Here is a 23,126-nt window from a genome sequence, read left to right as displayed (position 1 = left end):
CTGTTTAAATCCCTGTTTTGGTGGAATTCCTTGAGGCAAAGATTTTGATTTTCCCCGTGTTATGCCCAGTTCCTGCAAGTGTGGGACAATAAAATGGTCTGATTCTATCACATCAGAAAAATCCTCTTATGTAGGTTTATGGTGAAGGTATTTAGCTTTTCTAGGAAGATGAAGAAGCTGGCATTTTGCATGGAGAAGCCTGTGTGGGCAGAACACTTAACACAGCAGATAGGCTGTGGGAAGTGGCATTCAAAGAGAGAACTAGGAGTTTCTAATCAGTAGAAATGGGTAGTGGTTTTAACTGTGAGTGTGGGCTGCTCAAGATCAGCTCAGGTAGCATTTAAGATGAAAACCTCACTAAGTGCACACGCAGCAGTAGCAGAAAATAATTAACCATTTCAAATAAGCAGACAACTATGTGAACACACAGTCTGAAATCATGGAAAACACCAAGACTGGAGAAAGTGTAATATTTCCTTGAAAAATACTGTGCTAACTAAGCAAGCAACTGAAAGTCATTAATGGCATACACTTGGGAGGAGCAAGCCCTTGGTCTCTTACCACACCTACCATTGTGTAGGGCAGCACATGGCAGGCGGCTGCTGAGTGTGGGCACTTCCAGACCTGTGGGGAAGAATGTCTGTGTAAGAAATGTTGTCAGATGGAATATTATCACTGGCTGCAGTGAGCTGAGCGTTGGATGTATAAATACCAAGTGCTAAAAATGGTACAAGAAACCACAAAATGCTGGGTATAAATCTTTCATTTAAAATCTGACATAGATAATTACCCTTCCTACTTCTATCTCCTTTTAATGTTGCAAAGTCTCTCCATGGAGAGTTCTTCCTAAATAAGGGAATTTATTTGGGTTTTGGTTTTGAAGTTGTTTCTTTTCCTTTGTTTGTTTTGCTGGGGTTTTTTTCTTTTAATAAGAAGAGGATAAGTTCTGGACAGGAATTTTTTTATTATTACTACTTAAGCTTCTCAAAGGATATTACAAAGAAATAAATGTAAAGTGGATCAAACTTACAAAAAGGGTGAGACATTTTCCCTTTTTATAAAATAAGAGAAACAAGGCATCTGAGTTGCTAAGGACCTAGGGGGAAAATAGCTTATGTCTTAGGTCATAGTCTTGCTGAAAGTAAGAGGTCATTTGTGTGTGTATGAAGGCCCAAATGCAGTGAATGGCTAATACAGTAGTTAGTCTGCTCTCTTGGCAATTCCAGAGCGGGGAGGTAGTTGTATTTGTTCACTTTTCTTTTCGGCTAGTACACACTAGATTAAAAGTCATTCATAAAAAGTGGGAAAAGTGGTGAAAGGAGAATTTACTAATGATGGCCCAGAAGTGTAGCATGAGTTAGGTAGATGTGCTGGTTTGGGTTGGGGTAGAGTTTGTGTCATTTACAGTGACTGGTTTGGGGCAGTGTTTCGAATCTACACTCAACACAGGGTTGATAATCTAGAAATGTTTTTGTTATTGCTGAGCAGGGCTTACACACAGCCAAGGCCTTTTCTGCCTTTCCTGCTGCCATGCTGGTGAGGACCTTGGTGATGAGTGAGAGACTGGGAGGAGACACAGCCAGGACAGGTGACCCCAGCTGAGCAAAGGATATTCCAGACCATCTGACATCATGCTCAGTATATAAAGTGGGGGGAAGAAGAAGGAAGGCAGGGACATTTGGAGTGATGATGTGTGTCTTCCCAAGTCACTGCTGTGTGTGATGGAGCCCTGCTGTCCTGGACATGGCTGAACACCTTCCTGCCTCGTAAAAAAAAACCCCAGGAGAAAACCAGAGGGGAGCTTCCACCAGTGCTGCCTCAGCTCTCTGCCTGTGAGAATGAAAGGCAGAGAGCAAGAGCTGTGGGCAGGAGAGAGCTCTGCCTGCGCAACCCCGACTTCAGAACAGCCGGCACCTGCTGGCCCCAAGGTTCCAGTTCCAGATCTAGCATCTTAAAGAGGCACTTCCCATTCTGGGCACAGATAGATACAGAATACAATAACCTTTGGGGTAACCCAGGACACTGGGTGCATGACACAGCTGGACTTCTTTTCTTAGTGGTTAAATAATTCTATTTACTGTGTTTGGAAAAAGATACCCCATCTGGTTTTGGCCAGGTAACGATGACTTCCCAGCAGAGCTGAACTTGGTAGGAATAAGTTAACTTTGAAGTGAGCTTCAAGAGAGAGAAAGAGCATCTTTGAAAAGAAATGGAACTGACCAACTGGGAAAACGTCAGCAGTGCTTTTCCTTTGTGCAGGAACCAACCACCGCTGCAGCTGCCTGCCTGCCTTGTCAACATTTGCAAAATACTGTTCCATGACTGGGGGAAGCTTGCCAGTAGTTGAAGATGAGTGCTGTAAAAGAAAGCATGTTTATTTTAGTCTGTGTGAAGTAGAAGGAGGAACTACTTAGAATTGTGTAAAAATTGCTTGTTTTACATTTATAACTTGGCAGCCCAGTGACTTGAGAATTTGGAATGTGAAACTGATCTGAGAGTGAGCTGGGGACTTCATTGCTGCAGACTGAGAATTCGTATTTTGATAAACCATGCTATCTGCTTCATGGATGAGTATGTGTTTCTTGCTTCAGAGAAATTCTGGTTGTTTCCATAGGCTTGTGGTTATAGACAGCTTATCATTTTGTTTGTGTTTCCATTGTCAGATTCTAGTTGTCAGCTTTTTGATGAAGAGGTAGTTGCACATTTAGCTCAAGTTGTACTGCTTTGTATTGTTTTTAAACTAAACTCTGAGGTAACAGATAGAACTCAGACTGCTGCAAATTACAGCACTTACAGCACTTCTACTTCCCAGCCCTTGCCCCACCAAAGAAAGTTTAGTATGCATCTCAACAGGACAATACTGTCTCTGTTATCTATTTCTTATGTCTATTTTTGGAAATATTTTGTTTTTGGAAAAGCAGTGGTTTACATGCCCATTTAGTTTCATGATTTCTTTCCTTGATAGTCTATAAAAGCAAATAATGCTGTCTTCTGTAAGCGTGGTGAAACACTGGAACAGGTTGCCCAGAGAAGCTCTGGATGTCTCATCCCTGGCAGTGTTCAAGGCCAGACTGGATGCGGCTCTGAGCAACTTGATCTGGTGGACACTGTCCCTTCCTGTGGCAGGGAGGTTGGAATAAGATGATCATTAAGGTCCCTTGTAGCCCAAGCCATTCTATGATTCTGTCTATGACTCTGGAACTTGTTGCAGTGGTATCTCTGCACAGATAGCTGATTTGAAATGCAGCCTGTTCCACACAGCTGCAGTAGTATTACCAGCAACAGCTGTCATGTACTGTGCTCAAATCCAGCCTTTGCTGCAAAAAACTGTGGGTCCCTATAGCACATTTCTGTCCTGAGCCTCTGCCTGGATTCTAGACCTGATTTATGTGTCTAAAGCTGTGTAATACAATTACTCTGGGAATTTTTTAACCAGTAGCTATGGAATAGCAGAAGTCAAGTTAGAAAGTTACAGGCACTATAGCTGATTAGTGTAAAGTAAAACACTCCAGACATACATCAGGTAATTCTGAGAATGGAATTTAAATTGGTATTATTATTTTGATTGTTACAATTAGGATCTACAGAATTATGAACGACTCTGTATTGAGAAATGGAAATTGATGCACACTAAACTGTAATCCACTCATCCATCATGAATGTTCTGCTAGAGATCCATTTAATTTCTAAACAGAAGAATTCATTATCTACCTCCAGCGAAACTTTTTTTTTCTTAAGGATCAGCAGTGAGCTATCAGACAGCATTCTACAGCAAACTAGCGAAAAAGCAGCTGTCTCTAGCATGCAGCTATGGAACTAAAGAATTAAAAATTTCCATGGGCAGTACAGAAGTGCAAGGAATTATCTAGTGTCCCAAGAGAGTTAACAAATATGGGTCCAGTTCATTGCCTTGCCAGTTTTGCTGTGTAATCTGCAGTGGGAGACATTGGTTTGCCAGCATAGTCTTGTTTGGTTTTATCTGTCTAAAACTATTCAGTTTGTGCCTAAAAGCGTGCTATGTAGTTGTGGGCAGCGTGGTGTCCCAGGAAGCTGGTTTCAGTGGGGTGCAAGGCATAGCCTGGGTGCTATACATTGTCCTCAAAGTGCTGAGCCCTCTGTAGGCGATGTTAGTTTCTTTAATTCAGACCTTCTGGTTAAAATGGCCCAATACCAAGTAAATCTGACTCTTCCAAAATCACATATGGACTCTAATGTATATTTCCTTGTGAATTCTGGCAGTGCAGCCTAATGCAGGGGTGTACCCTTAAAGCAGAATCACAGAAATGGCTTTATGGAATAGATGGCTAATAACTCCTCAAGCCCTTCTATGACCAACACAAATGGTGTTTCAAATGACAGGACAAAAGCTTTCTGTGTCTGTCAGACGAACAGATGCCAAATTTGAAGTTTCTCATCATATAGTTTAAAATATCTGTTTTCTGTGAATGCTGTTGAGGGGATAATTCCTTTAGGAAGGCTGACAGTCAGTTGGCTGCTCAGTACATTACTTTCCAGTATAAAAACAAACTGCAGATGTTTGACACACAAATGTCAGGATATTTAACTTTGGGTTAGGGTTTGCAGATGTCACGTGTATTGTGGAAGCTAAATCTCTGCCTGAGGGTGAAAGAGGGAACAAGTACATGGCACCAAACGCTGAGGAGCATGTCTTGTGTGTGACCAGTGCATCCTGACCTGTGGACACTGTCCTTTTTGATGTTTAAAAAAACCCAACTGCTGTCAGTAGTAGTGAACTGTGCCTTTTACACGGTTTTGAGGATGGTCGTTTGTTATTGAGGAGTTCAGCTGTTGGGTGATTTTCTCTCTCTTGTAGAAATGTCCCCATAAGAGGGTAGTTTTGTGTAGCACTTTGATGTTTTAACTGCACAAAGCATTGTTTCTTTCGTCACAGCAGACCCAGGAAGCAGAGGTAAATTTGGACATGCACAACCAAGTTCTTTCTTCCAGTCAGGCTTACCACAGAGCATTTCTGTTGACAGATTGGTCAAATGTTTCACCTCTTGAATTGTTTTAAATTCTCTTTAAAAGACCTGATGCATGCTTTATGTTGGTGCTGTTTAGTTTGTTTTCAAAGCAATAGAGTAAAGTTGCCAGCTTTGAACTTTGCAAGTCTTGAGAAATGACTGAGTTTAGACAGTTTATCCAAACACCATGCTTACAGCTGTGTTTCATTGACTGCACTTAATGGCTGACATGACAGACCCATTTGTTCATTTTCACAGAGTAGTAACTGATTACATTTTCTCTTGGCTATCATTCAGCTAAAGTTGCATTGTCCTGTGTATTGTTTCCTTTCTCAGCTGCTAAGTCATTATTTTGGAAACAACTCTCCTTTTTGTTTGATTTTTTTGGTATGGGGAATGGTTTGGGATTTTTTGCTTGGCTTTTTCAGTTTTCTTGGGAGGGAGAGGGGGATTGTGTTTTGGATTTTTGTTGTTTTATTGTTTTTTCAGGGCTATGTGTGTTTAGGGGAGAAATTGAGCAATGTTGATTTTTGCTTAGTAGTACTAATACAGAGGTTTCCTACACTTTTAGGATTCAGTTCCAGGATCTTCTTAATTTCTCCCCATTTATTCCAGCCTGGCTTTATCATGATATTTAGTAGGAATTTCTTTATGCAAAGTAGTGCAGCTGCATCCTAGAACATGTGGATTTTTTTCCTTTTAGACCCAGCAAAAATATGAATATATAATATTTGTAAAAGTTAAAATAAAACATGATTGGTTGATAGCCCAGTAATTTACATCTCTTATGGTTTATTTGTCTAGGGAGGCAGCAGCAGCTGGAAGCTGAGGACCCCTATGTGGAGGCTGATCAAGACCTGCACAGGAGGGTGGAGCGTTCTGTGGAGCCGCCCACAGAAAGACCTGGGGAGAGGCGCATGGCGGAAATGAAGAAGCTGTATGGTGCTGAAGCTGCCAAAATCCAAGCAATGGAGGCTGCCATGCAACTTATCTTTGATAGGAACTGTGACAAAAAGCAGCCCAAATACTGGCCCATTATTCCCCTTAAGCTGTGAGTACTGGACTGTGCTCTGACGTGGCACAGTGCTGTACGGTCAGGTGCCTCAGGTTGGGCTGCTGAAAGAACAAACTGCAAGTTTTGATTTTGGGCTTTGAGGGAGAGTCTTTCAAGGACAGCATGTATTTCTTTGGCCTTCTTTTCTTTTACCGTGTCTGTCGGTGATGTTCACAGTCCATTCAACACACATACAGTTGTCAAGTAGTAACAGGAGGGACAGGAATATCGAACCTGTCTAAATTCACTCATTTGATACCCACTTGCCTTGACCACACATGCAAGCAACATAACAACATCCATACCCAGTGAACTGGGAAAATTTAAGCAGTGCAGAGAAGAAAAACACTTTAGAAATTGTCTGCTCTTCCTGTTTAAGAATTTGAGTGATCCCATTTTCTAGTCTTATTTAACACAGTAGTATTAGGATTGTGTTTCACACAGCATAGCTTGAACTGTTATGTCTGCTAATCTTGGATTTTTTTGAGAATCAGGAGCCCGCTGGCCAAGATACAACTTATCAAATTACCATAGCCCAGACATTGGAATTCTTTTTCAAAGGTTTATAATAAAGCAGGAAGTTTTTCTTCCAGACTGATACTCGTCTGGCAGGAGTTTGACTCTAAAGCAGCATTATATAGAAAAATGTTCTAATGAAGGGGTGGGAGGATCGGGCAGAAGCCTGATGTGGTCCTGTCTATTGGAGATCTGTTTAGCAGAAGAGAAACTTAAGAGGATACAGTGCTATTGAAACCAGTGCCTAGAGTGATTTTTGCCATTCTAATAAAAAGCAGCAATGGGCTTGAAGGCTTGAAGCTTTAAAGAAGGCTTATTAGAGTGATAGACTATATCTGACCAATGTATACAGAGCTGTGGAAGCCAGGGAGCCCTGTGTGCTATATGTCTATTTTAGGTGCTGGTTTCCAATGGCCAAGTGCATAGGACACGCACAAAATTTAAACATAAGCAAGTAGATGTGTTTTCATCCATCTGCACAGAGATGTGCCTCTGTGTGTGCTCATGCACACAGCTGTTTTTGTTCTGCTTCTGTCATTCTTTACTTTGGGCCAGTTGTGTTTGCCCCACACTGAGTGAGGCACACTGGTGGTTTGTGTAAGAGAGGCCAAACTGGCCCCTCAAAACCTGTGGCTCCTTAGAAAATGGTACCCTGAATGCTTAAAAGGACTCTCTGTGAAGCTCTGCTGATAAATATCATTGTGTATTGAAGGGCAGTAGTTTGTGGCATTGCAGAATTTCCATGCCAGGGCAAAGGATTCGTCTTCTGGTTTCACATAGACATCCTCATCTGCCTTCCTGGCAACAGAGGAAGGTTACAATTAAAATTTTAACTTCAATTCATGCTGACTGATTATCCAGAGTTTCTCTTTAGCATGTGTCGTTTGTAATACACTCAGCAGTTGCTGTGCCCTCTGCAGCAGCCAGCTGCAACAAAGCAAGTCTGCAGTGCAGTCTGGAATATCTTTGCTTTCAGTAGAAGTTACTGTTTTTTCAAAGCAGAATTTCCATGTCAGTTCCACCTCTTTCACAGATGAAGTTAAATTGAACATTGAAATGAAGAGCTTCCAGTTTCCAAGACTTCTGGTGTGATTAATCTGAAAAATTTCAGTGAGACAGGAGAGAGAAAAGGATTATTAACAGTCCTGCATTTGTTGTTACTCTTGTTTTTAGCGAGTTTTGTCAAAAATTCAGTGTTTTGTTTAGGTTTCCTTCCTTTGACCAAATAAATTTTCTACTTAACACCTTGTAATGTACTTTTTTATATAAACAAACCTCCATACTTACAACACTTCAGTTCTTAGATGGTAAAGCTTTCTTTCAGCTGCTGTATTGTTTAAGGAAGATTGAACTTAGAGCAGAAGTGGTTTTAACATATGGAGAAGCACAAGGAGTGTTGACAGGACTTTCACAGCAATGTCAGGCAATACCACACATGCATGGTGTGGTGCAAAATGAATGGGAGGGTTGCTGTATCCACTGGGGGAAAACCCTGTCATAGATTAACATGCATAAATTTCTCTGTTCCTATTTGAAATGTTTCTGGTGTGGTGATGGTGTTTTCCCTGTATAGTTCAGTTCAGAAAAAAAGAAGAATAGGTAGGGTAGGGCTGGGCTGTTCTTACTTTTCAACACAAATTCCAGTTCTTGCTGTGGTTGATTCTTCATTCAGCTAGTTCTGCTAGCAGAAGCAGAAATTCTGGTCTCAAAAAGTATTTGTGGAGACCTCATATAAGACAAACATTGAATTCCTTTCCTACTTCACATAAAATGTAAAATAAATGTAAAATCTATAAAAAGAAATATATAAAGGAAATTACTTTGCCTTTAGCTCTTTCAAGTATTTTAAGAGGGTTTAATGTGCTTAAATATGCTATGAGGTTAGGAGGAGGGAGAACGAGATGAATTGTTCCTTAGGAGCTATGCACTAACTCCTGAAATACTCTACTGCAGATTTAAATGTTGCTGCCAAATAATTTCATTTCAGGGGATGGGCCAGCAAAATGGGACATCTGGCCAACTACCTCTAGATGTCCCATTTTGCTGGAAATTCAGCAGAACTTGAAAATTCTGTGTTGCAGTTCTTTCACTCTATCTTCCATGTCATTTTACGTTTCTGATAAATACCTCACATAAAAGCATGTGATCATGGAGGAAATGCAGCAGCAACTCAAAAATGGCACTTCAGTCGTCTGTAACATTCGCCTTTCTTGCACACATGTATTATGCTGCAGTCCTCAGTCATGGGAACATGTACACCTTTTTTGCCCAAAGACACAATGTTCCTTGGCTAGAATGCCACTGTGGTGCTGCAGACTTGATTCGTCCTTCTCCAGAAGGTTGCACCTTCACTTTCAATTATGCCAATTGTTGGTGTAGTCCTGCCCAAAGGGAATTCTTTGCTTGCTGGTGGTACTGTTTCTCATGAGCTTTTCCCAGCTCCAGTAGAAAGAGTTATACCCTGAAGTTAAAAGTTGTCATCCAATCAGTCTTGATTTCAAAAACTGGTTTCCTCATTTGTTACAAACAAATCAGCCTTATTTTCAGGAGAAGAGTTTGTGATTGGTTGAAGATGCTTTGAAGATAGGAGAAAAATGTAATAGGTTTTTTCTACTAAAAGCCTTCTTAAATGAGAAAAAGTTTTCAAAATTGGTGTGATATAAATGTAATATAGAAATGAAGCAATGACCTGTTTCCTTCTGAAAGAAAAATTGCTTACTTTTATGGTGATGTTGTCAAGGGCTCTTGTTCTTTTAGAATTTTTTCCCCACACAGCAGCTGACAGCTCAGTGTTTGTACAGAGAAGAGATTAAACCCATTTGATGAGCACCATTTTCTCAATCAACATTATGGGTAAGTATTCATCCTTTTTGATGGGGTCTCATTAATGGCTGGCTGCAGACATCTCACACTTGGAAAAAGCGTTAATAAAAAGCAACCCAAATTTCTGTAACAGCCTTTATGAAGGATAAACATATATAACACATATAGATTTGGTCACTTGTGTCTTTCTCTTAGTAAAAGCTTCTAATTCATTACGTGAAATATGTTGTAAATATTGGTATGTTCATCTCTTGTTGCACTAATAGCAGTCTAGCTCTTGGTGTAGAAATTGAGAAAAGCAAGACACAGATTCAGCTGCTTGAATTTTGAGTTTTAAGTGTGATTTTTGGCATGCTGGGCTGAACATTTTGGCTGAAAGAATTAGTGAAGGTCCAAGATTATTGCCCAAAATGTGAAATACAGTCTGTCAAAAGGAAACATCCCAACTCTTTTCCTTCTGGTTTCTTAAAAGTGTAAGCTCCTGGAAAATTTGATAAATAATACATTAATGCTGTGACAAAAGTCTTTTTTCATGCTTGTGTGCTAATCAATCAGCTGTCCAGACTGTCTAGCCTGTTGTCTCCTGTGTTCCTGCATGGATAGTCCAAAGGACACTAATTCTTGTGGGCTCTTTTCTAGGTAGAATGGCAGCCTGTAAGGGAGTCTCAGCCGCTTCTGAAGGGTGGTTATAGCCAGAGGGTGTTCAAGGCTTCACACCTCTTCCTGTATTCTCGCAAAGCTGGAATTGCTGAGCTGGCACACAGTGACACGTGCAGAGGAGCTCAGGGTGGGTGGGTGACAGACCATGACATTGCCATTTGGGTGTTGTGGTGGAGACCTGGTTATCATGGCAGAGGAATTGCTTGGACTCATTCCATTCTTTGGAATTGGTCATACAGGCATCAGCCTCAGCTGTTAATATGGAGAGGCTAGGAATGGCACTGACTTGCTTGGAAAAAGACTTGCTTCTCTTGAGCTTGCAGGGAGTAATGGAGATTCTCTGTGCATGGATTTCATTGCAAATGAAGTCACAGTCATTATACAGTCACAGAAGAAAATTTTTCCCCTTTAATCATGAATCATTCTAAGAAGACAAGCAAGCAGAGTAAATGCAAACATACATCGTTTTTGAAAAGAAAATACTTTTCAGCCTAACATTGCCAATACCACTGCTGGTTCCCTGAACTACATTGAGATCTTTTGCCTGCAAAGCCTTTTGGAAAACCAAAATACACATAACTGCTATCCCCATGACTGTTGTTTTCAGCCATCCCCAAAACATATATTTGTGGGGAGGAAGGAATGAGAAAAGAAGAAAGAATTGGTGGGGATTTCTTCTAAATAGAGTTACAAGTGGTACTCCTTAAGAGTTTGTTTTAAATAAAAGCAACAATTTCTTGACTCAATAAGAAGTGAGGCAAAAGTCTGTGAGGAGCTATTAAAAATAAATTACACCACTGCCTTTGGATGTCCATAATCTGGACCTTACTGATAGCTGAGGAGGGCTGAAAAAATAGTGTTTTATTCATGTCTCCTAGACAGCTGCCATCAGGTGTTGGCACAGGAAGATAACCAGATTTCTGATCCATTTATAGGGATGTTTAGAATATTTCCACACACTTCTGCTGAAGATGAAGATTGAAATCCCAGTCCTGAGGTTCAGCTTTCAGTTATCTCATGCATTTTCTGGTTACAGCAACCCCTCCTGCTTGGTGACTCAGCTCCACCAAAGTTTACTGTTATTGATGTCAAAAGGAGTCAAGTTGGAAGACACCTAGTGCTAAGCTGTGTAATGTAATCTCATTTACTTGTTATTTGGCCTGAGATTCAGTAAACTCTTTTGGTCTAGGCTTGTACAAATAGCTGGCATGAAAAAGCCTCTACACTGTATTTCAGCAGTTTTGATACTCACATAGCTGTGTTACTCCCATCCTTTGCATTGGACTGGAAAAGATCTTGGTCATCGTGTCTGGTTTCTGCTATCTCCAGCAACAACATCATCTCACACATTTCAGAAACTAATTAGGAAATTCCATTTCCTGTCACCTCCACGTCTGCTTGTTAAGACTGCAAGGCCTGCTCTCACTTGCAGAGTGTAAATAAATACCAGGAAATGTAAGTTTTCCTTTGTGAGAGAGTTGCAAAAAATGTAAATGTGGTTACAGATTATGTAAATTTGGGCTTTTTTAGAATTAAGGTCCTGTAATATCTTCTATGTGGACAGAAGGCAGGGGCTTCACAGAAATAAATGCTTGAAGTATGTTTTTACTTAAGCAATAACTCAAAGGCCACGCTCCTGGTCTGTAGCATATTCCATGAAGTGGCTGAGTAACAGCTGAAGGCTCCCCTTCTGCTGTCCTTTCCTGAAAAGTGGTGAGGTTGAGATGAAACTTCAGCCAGTTATGCTGCAATGCACTTGAAACACAAGTTATGTCAGTTTCCCCAAACGGAATAATTCTTACATGACTGCAGAATATAAATCTGAAAAGCACTTTAAACTAAGAGCAGTCAAATGAATAATAGACTGCGTAATGGGAAGGTAGTAGTATTCACTACTTTTTATCAATTTTTCTCTTCATGTGTTGATGAATTTAGGATTTCCAGTAATGCCAGACCACACTGCACTAGAGACAAGAAAATATTTCTTGAGCAAAACATCGACATTTTCATTGATACTGCTCTGCAGCAGAGTTGTGTCAGCAGCGCCACAGCTGATTTGCTGTCCTGTTTTGATGTAACTGCCCTGGGTGTGGGGGCACACTGGAAGTCTTCCCTCCTCAGAGAAGCCCTGTAGCTGGGCATGCTCATGGCAGCTGGTTTTGTCGTTATATCTTGGCTCTGTGGTCCTTGTCACCTTTTTCTGATGGCTGCTGGACTCGGATGTGCCAGCTGTCTTGCTCTGAAAGGATGCTGAGTGTGGGATACGTGTGATGACATGATGGTCCCATGGCAACAGGCTGTGATATCATCAATGCCAGATGGTGAATTCTTTCAGGGACACATCAGAAAGCACAGCTGTGTTGTGCTATAGAAAATCCGTACTCCAGAACTGCTCTGCTCTATCACCACAGAAAATAGAGAAAATGGCAGACAAAATTTTCCCTCCTTTGCTTTTTGTGTTGAGCAGATCCCTCTTCAGGTCACCTACAGCTCCAATGTGGGAGCATAAACATGTATCTCCAGAGTGCAAAAGTGCTTTATAGAAAACTCATTGACAAGATTAGTTATTTGCTCTTCCTGAGTATGTTTTACTATGGAGACCTGCTTTAGGAAGATGTTCTGTACTTTCTCTGTCAACAGCAGTTAAATCTTGTTTAAAAGCAGAAATAGAGCTGCCTTACTGTCTCTTCCCTTCAATAGCTCTTTTAGTCTAGCTGTGTTACTTGCATTTTCAAGTCTAACAAAATGAAATCTGTTTCTCTGGCATGGTTAGAGCTAAAGCTTTTTTGTGGTTGGTAAATGCATTGATAATAATTAGAGCACTAGTGATTTGTGTTCCTTTTGGAAACTGTCATTCCAGGCACAGCCTGCGGTGTGATAGTCCCCATCAGCATGACAGAATTGTTCACCTCAATCCAAAAAGATAGGATGTCCTACTGGAATAAAACATGCCAACTGCTTATATTGTTGGAAATTTTTAAATACCTTACTAAAAGCCAGTAATTAAACAATTTTGTTTTGCTAGTTCAACTTCCTTCATGACAGGCTTTTGAAGTCTGAATTTATGTAAAACTGTTAAAATACTAAAAACATTCAGGAGACACTCAAGTACAATACAGACTTTTTTCATTCTAATAGGGTGCCTGAAATTATTAAAATAATTGTAAAGAAAATGTATCCAAAAAAATGTGTTGTGTTTCTTGATTTTCCAACATTATTTTGATTTCCTGGTTTCCAGGATTAAAATTTGAGGCCTTTTTAAATATATTTCTTAGCTGAGCAACCTTTAAAACGTTGAGTGGCTTAGCAGCTGCACTTTCAAGGCCTGAAATACCATCTGAATGTATAGTGAATGTAGGAAAAACGCCTACACTGTCTCTCCCACCACTGCCACCCCCATGAAGCTACCTGGAATTAAATGAATATGCACTGTGATGCATTTTTCTGGCCACATCCATGACACTTTATATGTCCAAGAATCCAACTGAGTAGTTTCCTGGGCTTCTCATTTCCTCAGCTCTTTTCAGCACACCACTCTTCTTGCTCCCTCGTGTTCTTTTTCACAAAGACTCCTTCCTGACTGTGTCTCTCCACCCCAGCACACTCTGTCCTGCTGCCTGATGATGCTCTCAGCTCCTGCATTTCTGTCTGCCTTGCACAGGGAGGGCAAAAACTGTTGCCTGGACACTCACTTGCCAGCAGAGCACACAAGAAGGACTAAAGGAGATGACCAGATTTTCTGGTCAATGCCTCTGGCACCATAAATGCTGAAAGTAGAAAGTACCAAGACCCTTCCCACAGCATTGCCCCTGGCTTGTCAGTGGATAAGGGAAGATTTTTCTCTCCTCTTTTCCTACCTGAAAGAAAATTTTCTCACTGTTGTGCAAATGGTGGGAATTGTGTCACTGCCAGTTTGTTTCTCTCCACTGCAGCCAATCACCCGAAACCTTTCTAAAGTTGCAGTGCAATGAACCACCACAATCCTCTTGAACACCAGGGAAAGCTTTTGTAAGACTTTCCCCTAGTGGGAGAAACAATTGCTGGATACAGTGCCTGGCCTGCACAATCCATCTGTTAAATTTATGTGTCTCAACAGTACATCTCAGTCAACTGCACCTCCAAGGGCAAGGAGTAACTGTAATGTGGGAGCTCAGCCATTTGGAAGACCAACCAGGCAACTGTGATCTATTACCACCCAGCAGATGAGGATGTTGCTAAGGCAGTTTCTCGATGTAAGAATGATTTTATCTCTTTTTTCTCTCTTTTCAGCCCTCTTGGCCAGCTGGCATCCCGTTTTTTACTTTTCCAGCAGGCATTGGTTCAGTTTGGCGTGATCCTTCAGAGTGGGAGCAGTAGCCTATTTAGAGCTTCAAACACAAAGACTGACTGGCTGGAACCCCAGAGAACAACCTAGCAAGAGGCTGATGAGGGCACTTAGCCAGACCATCTCTGAAACACTATTGTTAAAAGAACCTGATATGCATGTTAAGTAAACATCAAATATGCAAAACCCAGTAGATGTAACATGCAGATAATAGCATAAGGTAATGGGCCCTATCTCCAAATAAATAATAGCACACTCATAACCACAGGCAGTTTCAATATTTTCTGTTCACTTTCAATGTCCTCTGGATGGGTCATATCTATAACACAATAAAACTCCCACAGGCTCCAGCAGGAGCTGGATTTACTATTAAACCCTGGCTAAAATGAGGGAAAGAAATTTCTTTTGCACACAAACAGGCAAAAGCTCTAGAATAAATGTGATCCAGGAAGTTATTATATAAAGGCATTGATAATTTCATTTGCATATAAAATAATAACAACAAGAATGGAAGCTAAATTATCCCATATATACAGAAACCCTGGGTGTTCAGGATTGGCTATTCATTATTCTCTTGTCATATAAAGCAATTCAGTCTGCAGCTGCATTTCTCTTACAAATCCAATTCAATCAAGAGAACCGAAACATCATTAGCAAACCCACTGATTTATCCACCAGTAAAGTGCTGATACAGGCCTCTGTTCCTGCTGCTAATAAATTTTCTGCATAGCAGTGTTGGCTCTCTCTAGGGATCTCCCATTATTCTAATGACTACAGATTTCTAACTTAACCACTGGAATTTTTCAACCTGAAAGTCTATAACAGTAGGGTTCAAAACCTGTGGGAGTCATAGGAAAAAAAAGAACATGAGCCAAACCACCCATTTCCCTCAGAGATGTGTTTAGATGAAACTGCAGATAGAGCAGCACCTGGTGCCTTAGAAAATTGCTGTAGTAGGACCTTTTTTTTTCCCTTTCTGAAAGATATTGTCTCCTGTTTTGCTCATCACTTCCTTTCCCCACTTCCCTCAGTGGGCTTGCCTGCAGAGCTTTGCCTCCCTCTCTGTACCTTTCCCTGGCTCCTGCTTGGTTTGTTGCATTAATTGCCAGCCTGCCAGGCTCATTTACCTCTTCCTCAACCTCTGTTCTCCTACAGAACTGCAGGAAATGCTATGATAACCCCTGGTGGGTGTTTCTCCGGTTCCTCCTGCACATCGTCTGCCACCAGGGCTCTGGGCAGTCACCCCCGAGCTCATCACAGCATCACCTTGTTGATACTTCATATGCATGAGCCCTTACACACTCTTTCAAGGCTTGGGCATGCACTCCTGCTTCCTTTTCAAAGTGGACTTCAAACAGTGCCACTTCTAACAGCCCAACGGGTGTTAGAAATAGTGTTGTCTTTTGGCAATAATTTTACAAGCTGCAGTTTCTGTAGCTTCTTTAACGGCCTTGGGTCATTTTGTCAGCCAGGTTCTTGTGATGTTTGGTTTTCCTGTGCCCTTTTCATCTTTTAAACACAAAGAAGCTATTTCCTTGGAATATTGGATGGCAGAATTAATGTTCTAGGCTATCTGGCAGTTACAAAACACTCATGTTCAGCCTGAACTTTATTAAAAGAAAAAGTACAAAAAGTAAGAATACAGATTCACCTATGACAGTATAACGTGTTTAATATAGTTTTAATAAAAAGTTTTATTACATTCCTCACTTGGAATATTATTTTTCTATTTGCTGAAGATGATATCCAGGAGAACAAGAATCAAATAACAAGAGTCTTAAAAAAGTCTTCTTTATTTTAAAAATACAGGCACCCCTATCTATTTATAGATGCTATAAATAAAGGATAAGAGTGTTATCAATGGAAGATACTTGACACTTTCATTTTTTATCTCTCCTAATTGAAGAATGGATACCTATGGGTGACTAGTGTGTTCTGCTTTTATGTTTTAATCATGTACTTGCATTTGCAAAAAATTAGCTGTCTGTACTGAAAGTAGGATGAAAATGCTTTTGTTTAGAATAGGTGTTTGGATTTTTTTAGGAAAAGATCAAAATGTCATCTCGTTATTTTTGAAGTTCCTCAGTTTCATTTATCAGGTTGGGCTTTCTGGGAGGGCTCTCACTCATCTGACCAGAGTGGCTTGAGCTTTTTTACTCCCGAGTGTCACATTTCTGGCAGGTCTAATGTGTTTGGCTTTCTGTGAAGTCAGAAGGTGAAGCATTTCCATGATGTCAGCAGATCTGAAGCTACACCTTCCTCCCAAAACCACATCTCACAGAGCTGATGGAGAATGTTGTGTTTCGAGCTGCTTCTGTTACCTCCCCGTGAAAAACCTGCAGGGCTCTGCCAGCTCCTGTAGCTCCCCCAGCCCAGGACACCCATCCTCTGCAGCCTGTTGGCACTGTGGGCACAGCAAGGATGTCACATTGTTGCTGGCTAATGGAGTCTTTCCCATCTTTCCTCCAACATACCACATTTTTGCCACAAGCCACAGCTCTGGGTATAGCCACTTGCTAGAAGAGCACTGTGCAAAGCAGGAAGAGCAGTACAGAAGCAATAAAATATACTGTGTGTGGGGAGGGAAAATCCCAACAGAAAACCCAAACCAGCGTCTTGGAACGTGTGTTAGTAGAAAACTAAAGCTGAGTGGCCTTTCAGGAGAGAATTTAACTCAGTTTTGTGATACAGTTTAAGGCACCATTCATGTTTACAGAGCAGCATTAAAACCTGTAATCAGTTACGAGCTTGTACCTATTGACAGAAGTAAAAAAAAATGAGAACTAAAGTGAAATCAGCTGGCAGTTTCTCAGTCTCCACTGCCTAACTAAAGCAGGAAAAGTGTTAAAATGACTCTTGCAATTTTCCTCCCCAGTTTTTTGAGTTTGATTTTTCAGTTTGCAAAAAAGGCACCTGAGAATGTTCTTAAATACTCTCTGTGCCTGCCATCAAAGGAGTTTTCTACTTTGGAAAAAGAGAGAGAGCCTTGTCTCAAAATGTACTTTGCCAGGAATTCTGTCCTGATTAGGCTGCCTTGGAGCACTTTCTTGGGAGGTTGCCATGCTGAAGTTGTTGGATGGCAGCCATGTGTTCAACACTCTCAAAATAAAGTCTTTTCCCTTAATTTGCAGTGCAACAGAAAACTGAGGTTAAACCTATTGATGCCACTGGAGGGTGGGGCTAACATACATATGTATGCAATTATTTTCAGAATACTGCAATGAGTGCATATATGCTCACACAGAGGTTGCTCTGAAGTTGAATACTAATGTTCCTTGGGTATGCATTTTTCCCCCCTCTCGTTTCTTCATTCACAAATTATTCCACATTCAAATCTCCCTAGTGGTGCTAATGAAAATGTTGGATAATTCATACATTTAAGTCAGCTCCCCCTAAAGACCCTAGGCTGGCCTCTCCAGCCCACATGATCATACCTCACAATAGCAAAGCACTTCAGTAAGTGTTTATATCCAAGACTTCTAGACTGAACTCATCATCTCTGATCAATCTCAAGTGAATTTTTGAGCCCAAATGTTTTAGAATGAGGTATGTGGAAGAATGCCTTCATGGGATTATTGTATCATGATTCACATAGCAGGAGGTAAGACTTTTCTCTCTCTCACTAGGAGAAAGGGTTGTCAGCATTTCTACATTTTACAGATCCATTCAGGAGGATGAAATGAGATGGGCTGCACATGAAAGGAAAGGTTGTATCCACTTGTGTTTTTTTTCTGTATAACACTCATCTGTTTTCAGATTGTTGGTGCACTCATTCACTCGCAAGCTTTCTGCTCTATATAATGCTTTACTGAAACCACTCATACTCTCTCAGACCATGTATTATTTCCTACATGGTTCCCTACCAGGTGTGGGTTATATATGTGACATGCAGACAGAGAAAGGCACAGAAGCAACTGCGTGTATCCAGAATAAAAACAGCTCATACCGTGATATAAGGTGCCCCCAGACCTGGATCTCTCAGGGGCACTCACAGAACATCCCTGCACGTAATTGAAGAATTCTGTGCTTACGGTAAGGTCCCTTATGTATGCCTAAGTAAAAGCAGAGATCCTAATATATTAATCCTTTGTTTCCAGTGATATCTCCTAATTTTTTTGTGCTTCTAAAATCATAAAGTAACACTGTTAATTCCACAAGTGAATTCCACAAGGGTTATATTAAATAGAGATGAGTCTATCTTTTAACACTGAAGATGTATTTAGTACTCCATAGTTAAGACCAAAATGGTAATCACTAATTTTCAGAGAAAATTAACTGTGGTGCATAGGGAAAAAAAATGTATTTTGTTGGATATATAATAATATATTTTTCAAAGCAATCACTGCTTATATTTACATATTGAGAAGCAGTTGTTGGAAATGTGACCTACTTGGTAATAAGAAGCAGTTTTCATTTTGAAGATGATTTATTTTTTATACTATCATACCTGAATGTTAAATTCTGGGAGGGGTATCTACATGTTGGCTAAACTGCATCAAATTTTTCATTTTTTGTCTTTCCCTTTTTCTCTTTTCCCCTGGACTAAACAGTGCCAATGATCTGAACCATTTTGTTCAGCATTTTGCTGGGCGAGCTTTGCAAACACCTCTCTGCAGTGAGCACTAAAAAGTGGTTTTGGTAGCAGCAGTTGGAGTCTACAGTGGATCAGCCTCACATAACTGGTACAAAAGACAGAGGAGTGCATGAGTCATTCCCCTTGATCTGCCTCTTGATGCTGAGAGGTGACCACACAGGTCACCTCTTCTTTACACACAGATATAAAGTGCACAAAGTGTACAAAGGGATCCAGCTGTCACCTTGCTTCTCTTTAACATCCACGGCCTCTGTGAACAGAAGATCACATGGGAGAGAAAAACCACAGTATGCCTCAACTGTACATGGAATCACAGAAGCTCAATACAGACAGGATGGCTGAATCCCCCTTGAGAAAGGCCTCAGAGAACACTCACTGCAACTAAAACCAGTTTTTATCACTTCTGGTTTTATTAAAGCTAAAATACATTCATGTTAGCATTCAAAAGGAGGCTGGTTTATGGGTCCCTGATTTTATGAAGTTTTGGAAATTTGCAGGATTTTTGCAAAAGCAGAGTAGCACCCCATACAGTCATTCTAATCCTCTGGAAAGTGGCCATGACTGCTACCCACTGACACTGTCTATGTAGTAGTGAGAGGAAGGAATATCATGATTAACCATTAGCTTCACTGTTAGCAGAGGGAGCCATGGGATAGGGCCTCACATACAGCTGATGTGGGAGCTGAGAACTCACTGAAACACACAACCCATTAGCACATATTTTTATTAAACCACTGTCTTTAATGCACCAGAATGTTTAGTCAAAACTGAAACATTAAGTGGAAACACACTGCCTTTGATTCTGTTTTTAATTGGGAAGGTTTCCTACCTAGGGCAATCTGTCTAGTTAGATAGCCTGAGGAAAGAGTGGGAGTGGAAAACAGAGACAAACAGGTAACAGCAGCTATCACACCATTCCATCCACAGAAAAGGGATTTGTATTAGACCTGGGATGTTCTGCAGTGGAGAAGCGGAGAACCAGATGGAGTCTGGTAAACTAAAACAGCAAAGAAATAATTATATGCAATGAGTCTTTCATTAATCTAGAAATCTGTTTCTTCACTAATTGCTGGAAATGGTCAAATACAGTAAAATGTGATATTTCATACTTACACCACACCTTCAGTTACAGCTAGTGACATCCCCCACATTCCATCTTTCCTCTTCTTGACTAATCTTGAGACTGAAGTTAAATCTTCTTCTGAACATCAAATGGTCTCCTTAAAACATCTCCAGAGAGGAACATACTGCTCCAGAATAAGTTAGGAGGTAATCCAAGCATATTGCTACAGGGAGTGAAGGTGTCTCTTGAAACACCTGGTGTCACGATGTTGGTATTAGGGTAACTCTGCATGTAGAAAAATGTTTGCAGGTTGTCACCTAAACTATGGAAAAGGTTTTAAGCACCCAACATAGACAATGACATTAATCAATGCAGATAGTTTAGGTGAGAAAACATTTTGCTGCTTCTCACCTAAACTATGGAAAAGGTTTTAAGCACCCAACATAGACAATGACATTAATCAATGCAGAATTCTAACCTTTGCTTTCTCTTTTGCAGATTAAATCTGCAACAGTCATTTTACAACCCCTTGATAAGAGATTGTTTGGATCAGTCTGGCTTCCAGCATCATTTACAGCAGGCCTTTGTCCCTTCCTTACAGCTACCAGCTATGGCACCCAAGGAACCATTCAAACAGGGACACTTGCTGAAATGCTGCATGCTTCAGCCTTTGTCCTCTACATTATGTGATAGATACAAGAGAAAGAGCATGGACCAGAATCCAGCCATAAGCCTTTCCCAAACAGGGAAATATCTGTTTCTCCAGACATCTTGGTTCTGAAATGAAATCCATTAGTTTCTATTCCAAGGAGAAATTTCAAGTATTCCTGTCTCCTTGACCTCAATTGAATATTACAGTGTAGTTTTGCTTAAGGAACCAAAACTTTTGTCAGCTTCTCTCTTCACTTATCAGAGACTTGGTACCTCTGTGAGTGAAAATCCCCACTGACTAGAGCCATAACCAATATTTGGACAGCTGTTCTCTGCTTTACCCTTTGGAGAGAAAAATGACCAACATTTCTGAGAATGGCAGAAAGTGAGTCCCTCCTCTCACTGCAAATGTGTTGATATGGACTTTTTCCTTCTTCCCTTAGCAATATCTGCCTTATACTTCAGTGCAAGTGTGTAAAGTAAACCCTGTCTGAACAGCACTGACCAACTTCCTTTGAAGAACATCCTATGGATTTCAGTGATGTAGAGTTACCCATAAGTGCAAGTAGAGTCAGAACTAAGGGGCATTTTTCAGCTGATTCTATTATAAATCAAGCTGTATGCTGTACCAACTTCAAAGAATATAAATTTCAATCTATTTTTATTTTAAAAAAGGAAACTAACTTACACCTTCACCAGCACATAGTGCTGCACACAGTGGGATGCTCTGACCATTTGCCTCTTGTTCGTGTCATATTTCAGTGCTATTTAGTGCCACTCTAGTTAAGAGTCATGTGCTATTTCCATAATTAATCTAATTTTTCAAAGGTGTATAGCTCATCTACTTTAATTCCCAGTGGGGTCTGGAAGCAGCTTGCTAGTGATCACCTTAGCTATGATTTTTTTTCCCCCTATCTTTATAAAATGGCTTATTCCATCAATCCACTTATTTCCTGTTAGAGGAGAGGCATTTACTCCCTGATCCCACGGTGCTTGCATGGTGTTGAGCCCACAGTCCTTACTGGAAAAACATATATGTTCATTAATCAATGCAAAAGCTCAGATCATTTTGGCCCAGGAGGCTGTGATTTTTTTTTTGTTAATGGACAAGAAACCCCACATTAACATTGCAACTTTAATAATGAGTGCACACTCTATTTTGGGAGCAAGGGCCTGAATTTCCAAAGTATGAACTAATTTCCCTAAAAATTAGTGTTCACACTTCTGTCATTCTTTTGCTTTTGAACGTTATTAATATGTTCTTAAGCAATTGATCTCAATTTGAGGTGAAAAATATTGTTACATAATTGAATAGATTGATGATGATAGGAATGATCATAGGAGGAAATGAAGTATATCCTTACACTGCACATAAATAACAGAAGATTAGTGTATTATTATTGTGGCAATGACAAAGGAAATGCATGCCAAGTACCCAGTTAATGTAAATCAGTGCAATCTGATTGATATTGGTCACTGTAGATGCACTTATTCTGTCTAAAGCGCAGGCCTTTGCAACTGAAGCAATCACATTGCTCTAATGGTAAAAGTCCAATTCAGGAAAGCAACTAAACTGAAAAAGCTGACTTTGCCACTCTGCTCCATACCTGTCTTCAGTGTCTGTGAAGGATCACTCCTGTGTGACACTGTTATTTTTACCTCCAGCATCTCTCGGTATGAGAAAGGGGTTACTGGTAATCTCTTAAGGGACAAGCCACCCATATGCCCCCGAACTACCTGGTCTGTTACTTCCAGGGTCCCGTTCACCGAATTTTCCCGAAGCCAAGCCACATTCCTCGTGGTGCTTAAAGAGTGACAAAGTCCCTCCGAGCACGGTCGCGCCCGGCTGTGTGGCTGGAACGCCGCTCCAGCGGCAGCTCCCGCAGTGCTGCGTGACGCTGGGAAGCGGCGTGAGACGCTTCAGAAGGGGCTGTGAAGATAAGAATCACATTGCTGAGCACGGGTACAGACAGTAATGAATGAAACGATGTGTTTGAGCACGCAGTGCCCTTGCCATTGATTGTCACAGAGAAACATTAGGGGCAGGTGCCTCTGAAGGTCAAGGGTGCCCGCAGCTCAGGTTCCCAAGGTTTCCCAGGCGAGAGGGTCAGGGGTCCTGCCTGCTCGCCGCGGCTCGTGCCTGGCTGCCCCCGAGGACGGGCGATGTCCGGCGGGAGCAGGACGGGGGATGTCTGTCAGGCGGGAGCAGGACGGGGGATGTCTGTCAGGCGGGAGCAGGACGGGGGATGTCTCAGGCGGGAGCAGGACGGGGCATGTCTGGGGGATGTCTGTCAGGCTGCAGACGGGGGATGTCTGTCAGGCGGGAGCAGGACGGGGGATGTCTCAGGCGGGAGCAGGACGGGGGCGGCGGCGCAACCGAGGGCGAGCCCCCGGGCGGCGGCGGCCGTGAGGGGGCGCTGTGCGCTGTGCCCCCTGCCCCGCGCGGCCGGGCCGGG

At 41.3% G+C, this 23,126-nt stretch overlaps 1 protein-coding gene across 3 annotated transcripts in view; it reads left to right on the top strand.

Moving 5' to 3' along the window:
• The window catches only part of GEMIN8 (gem nuclear organelle associated protein 8), a 28,350-nt gene extending 20,548 nt beyond the window's left edge, over window positions 1-7,802 (top strand). For all 3 annotated transcript variants that reach the window (XM_041416562.1, XM_041416563.1, XM_041416564.1), the window contains one exon: window positions 5,790-7,802. In XM_041416562.1, the coding sequence (XP_041272496.1) occupies window positions 5,790-6,040 (251 nt within the window). In that variant the 3' untranslated portion in view covers window positions 6,041-7,802. The remainder of the gene's footprint in view (window positions 1-5,789) is intronic.
• The last annotated feature ends 15,324 nt before the right edge of the window (window positions 7,803-23,126 follow it).

Source organism: Onychostruthus taczanowskii, unplaced genomic scaffold (genome assembly GCF_017590055.1).
Source record: "Onychostruthus taczanowskii isolate IOZ18803 unplaced genomic scaffold, ASM1759005v1 scaffold52, whole genome shotgun sequence".
Taxonomy (NCBI): domain Eukaryota; kingdom Metazoa; phylum Chordata; class Aves; order Passeriformes; family Passeridae; genus Onychostruthus; species Onychostruthus taczanowskii.
This window is presented reverse-complemented; position numbering and strand designations above follow the sequence as displayed.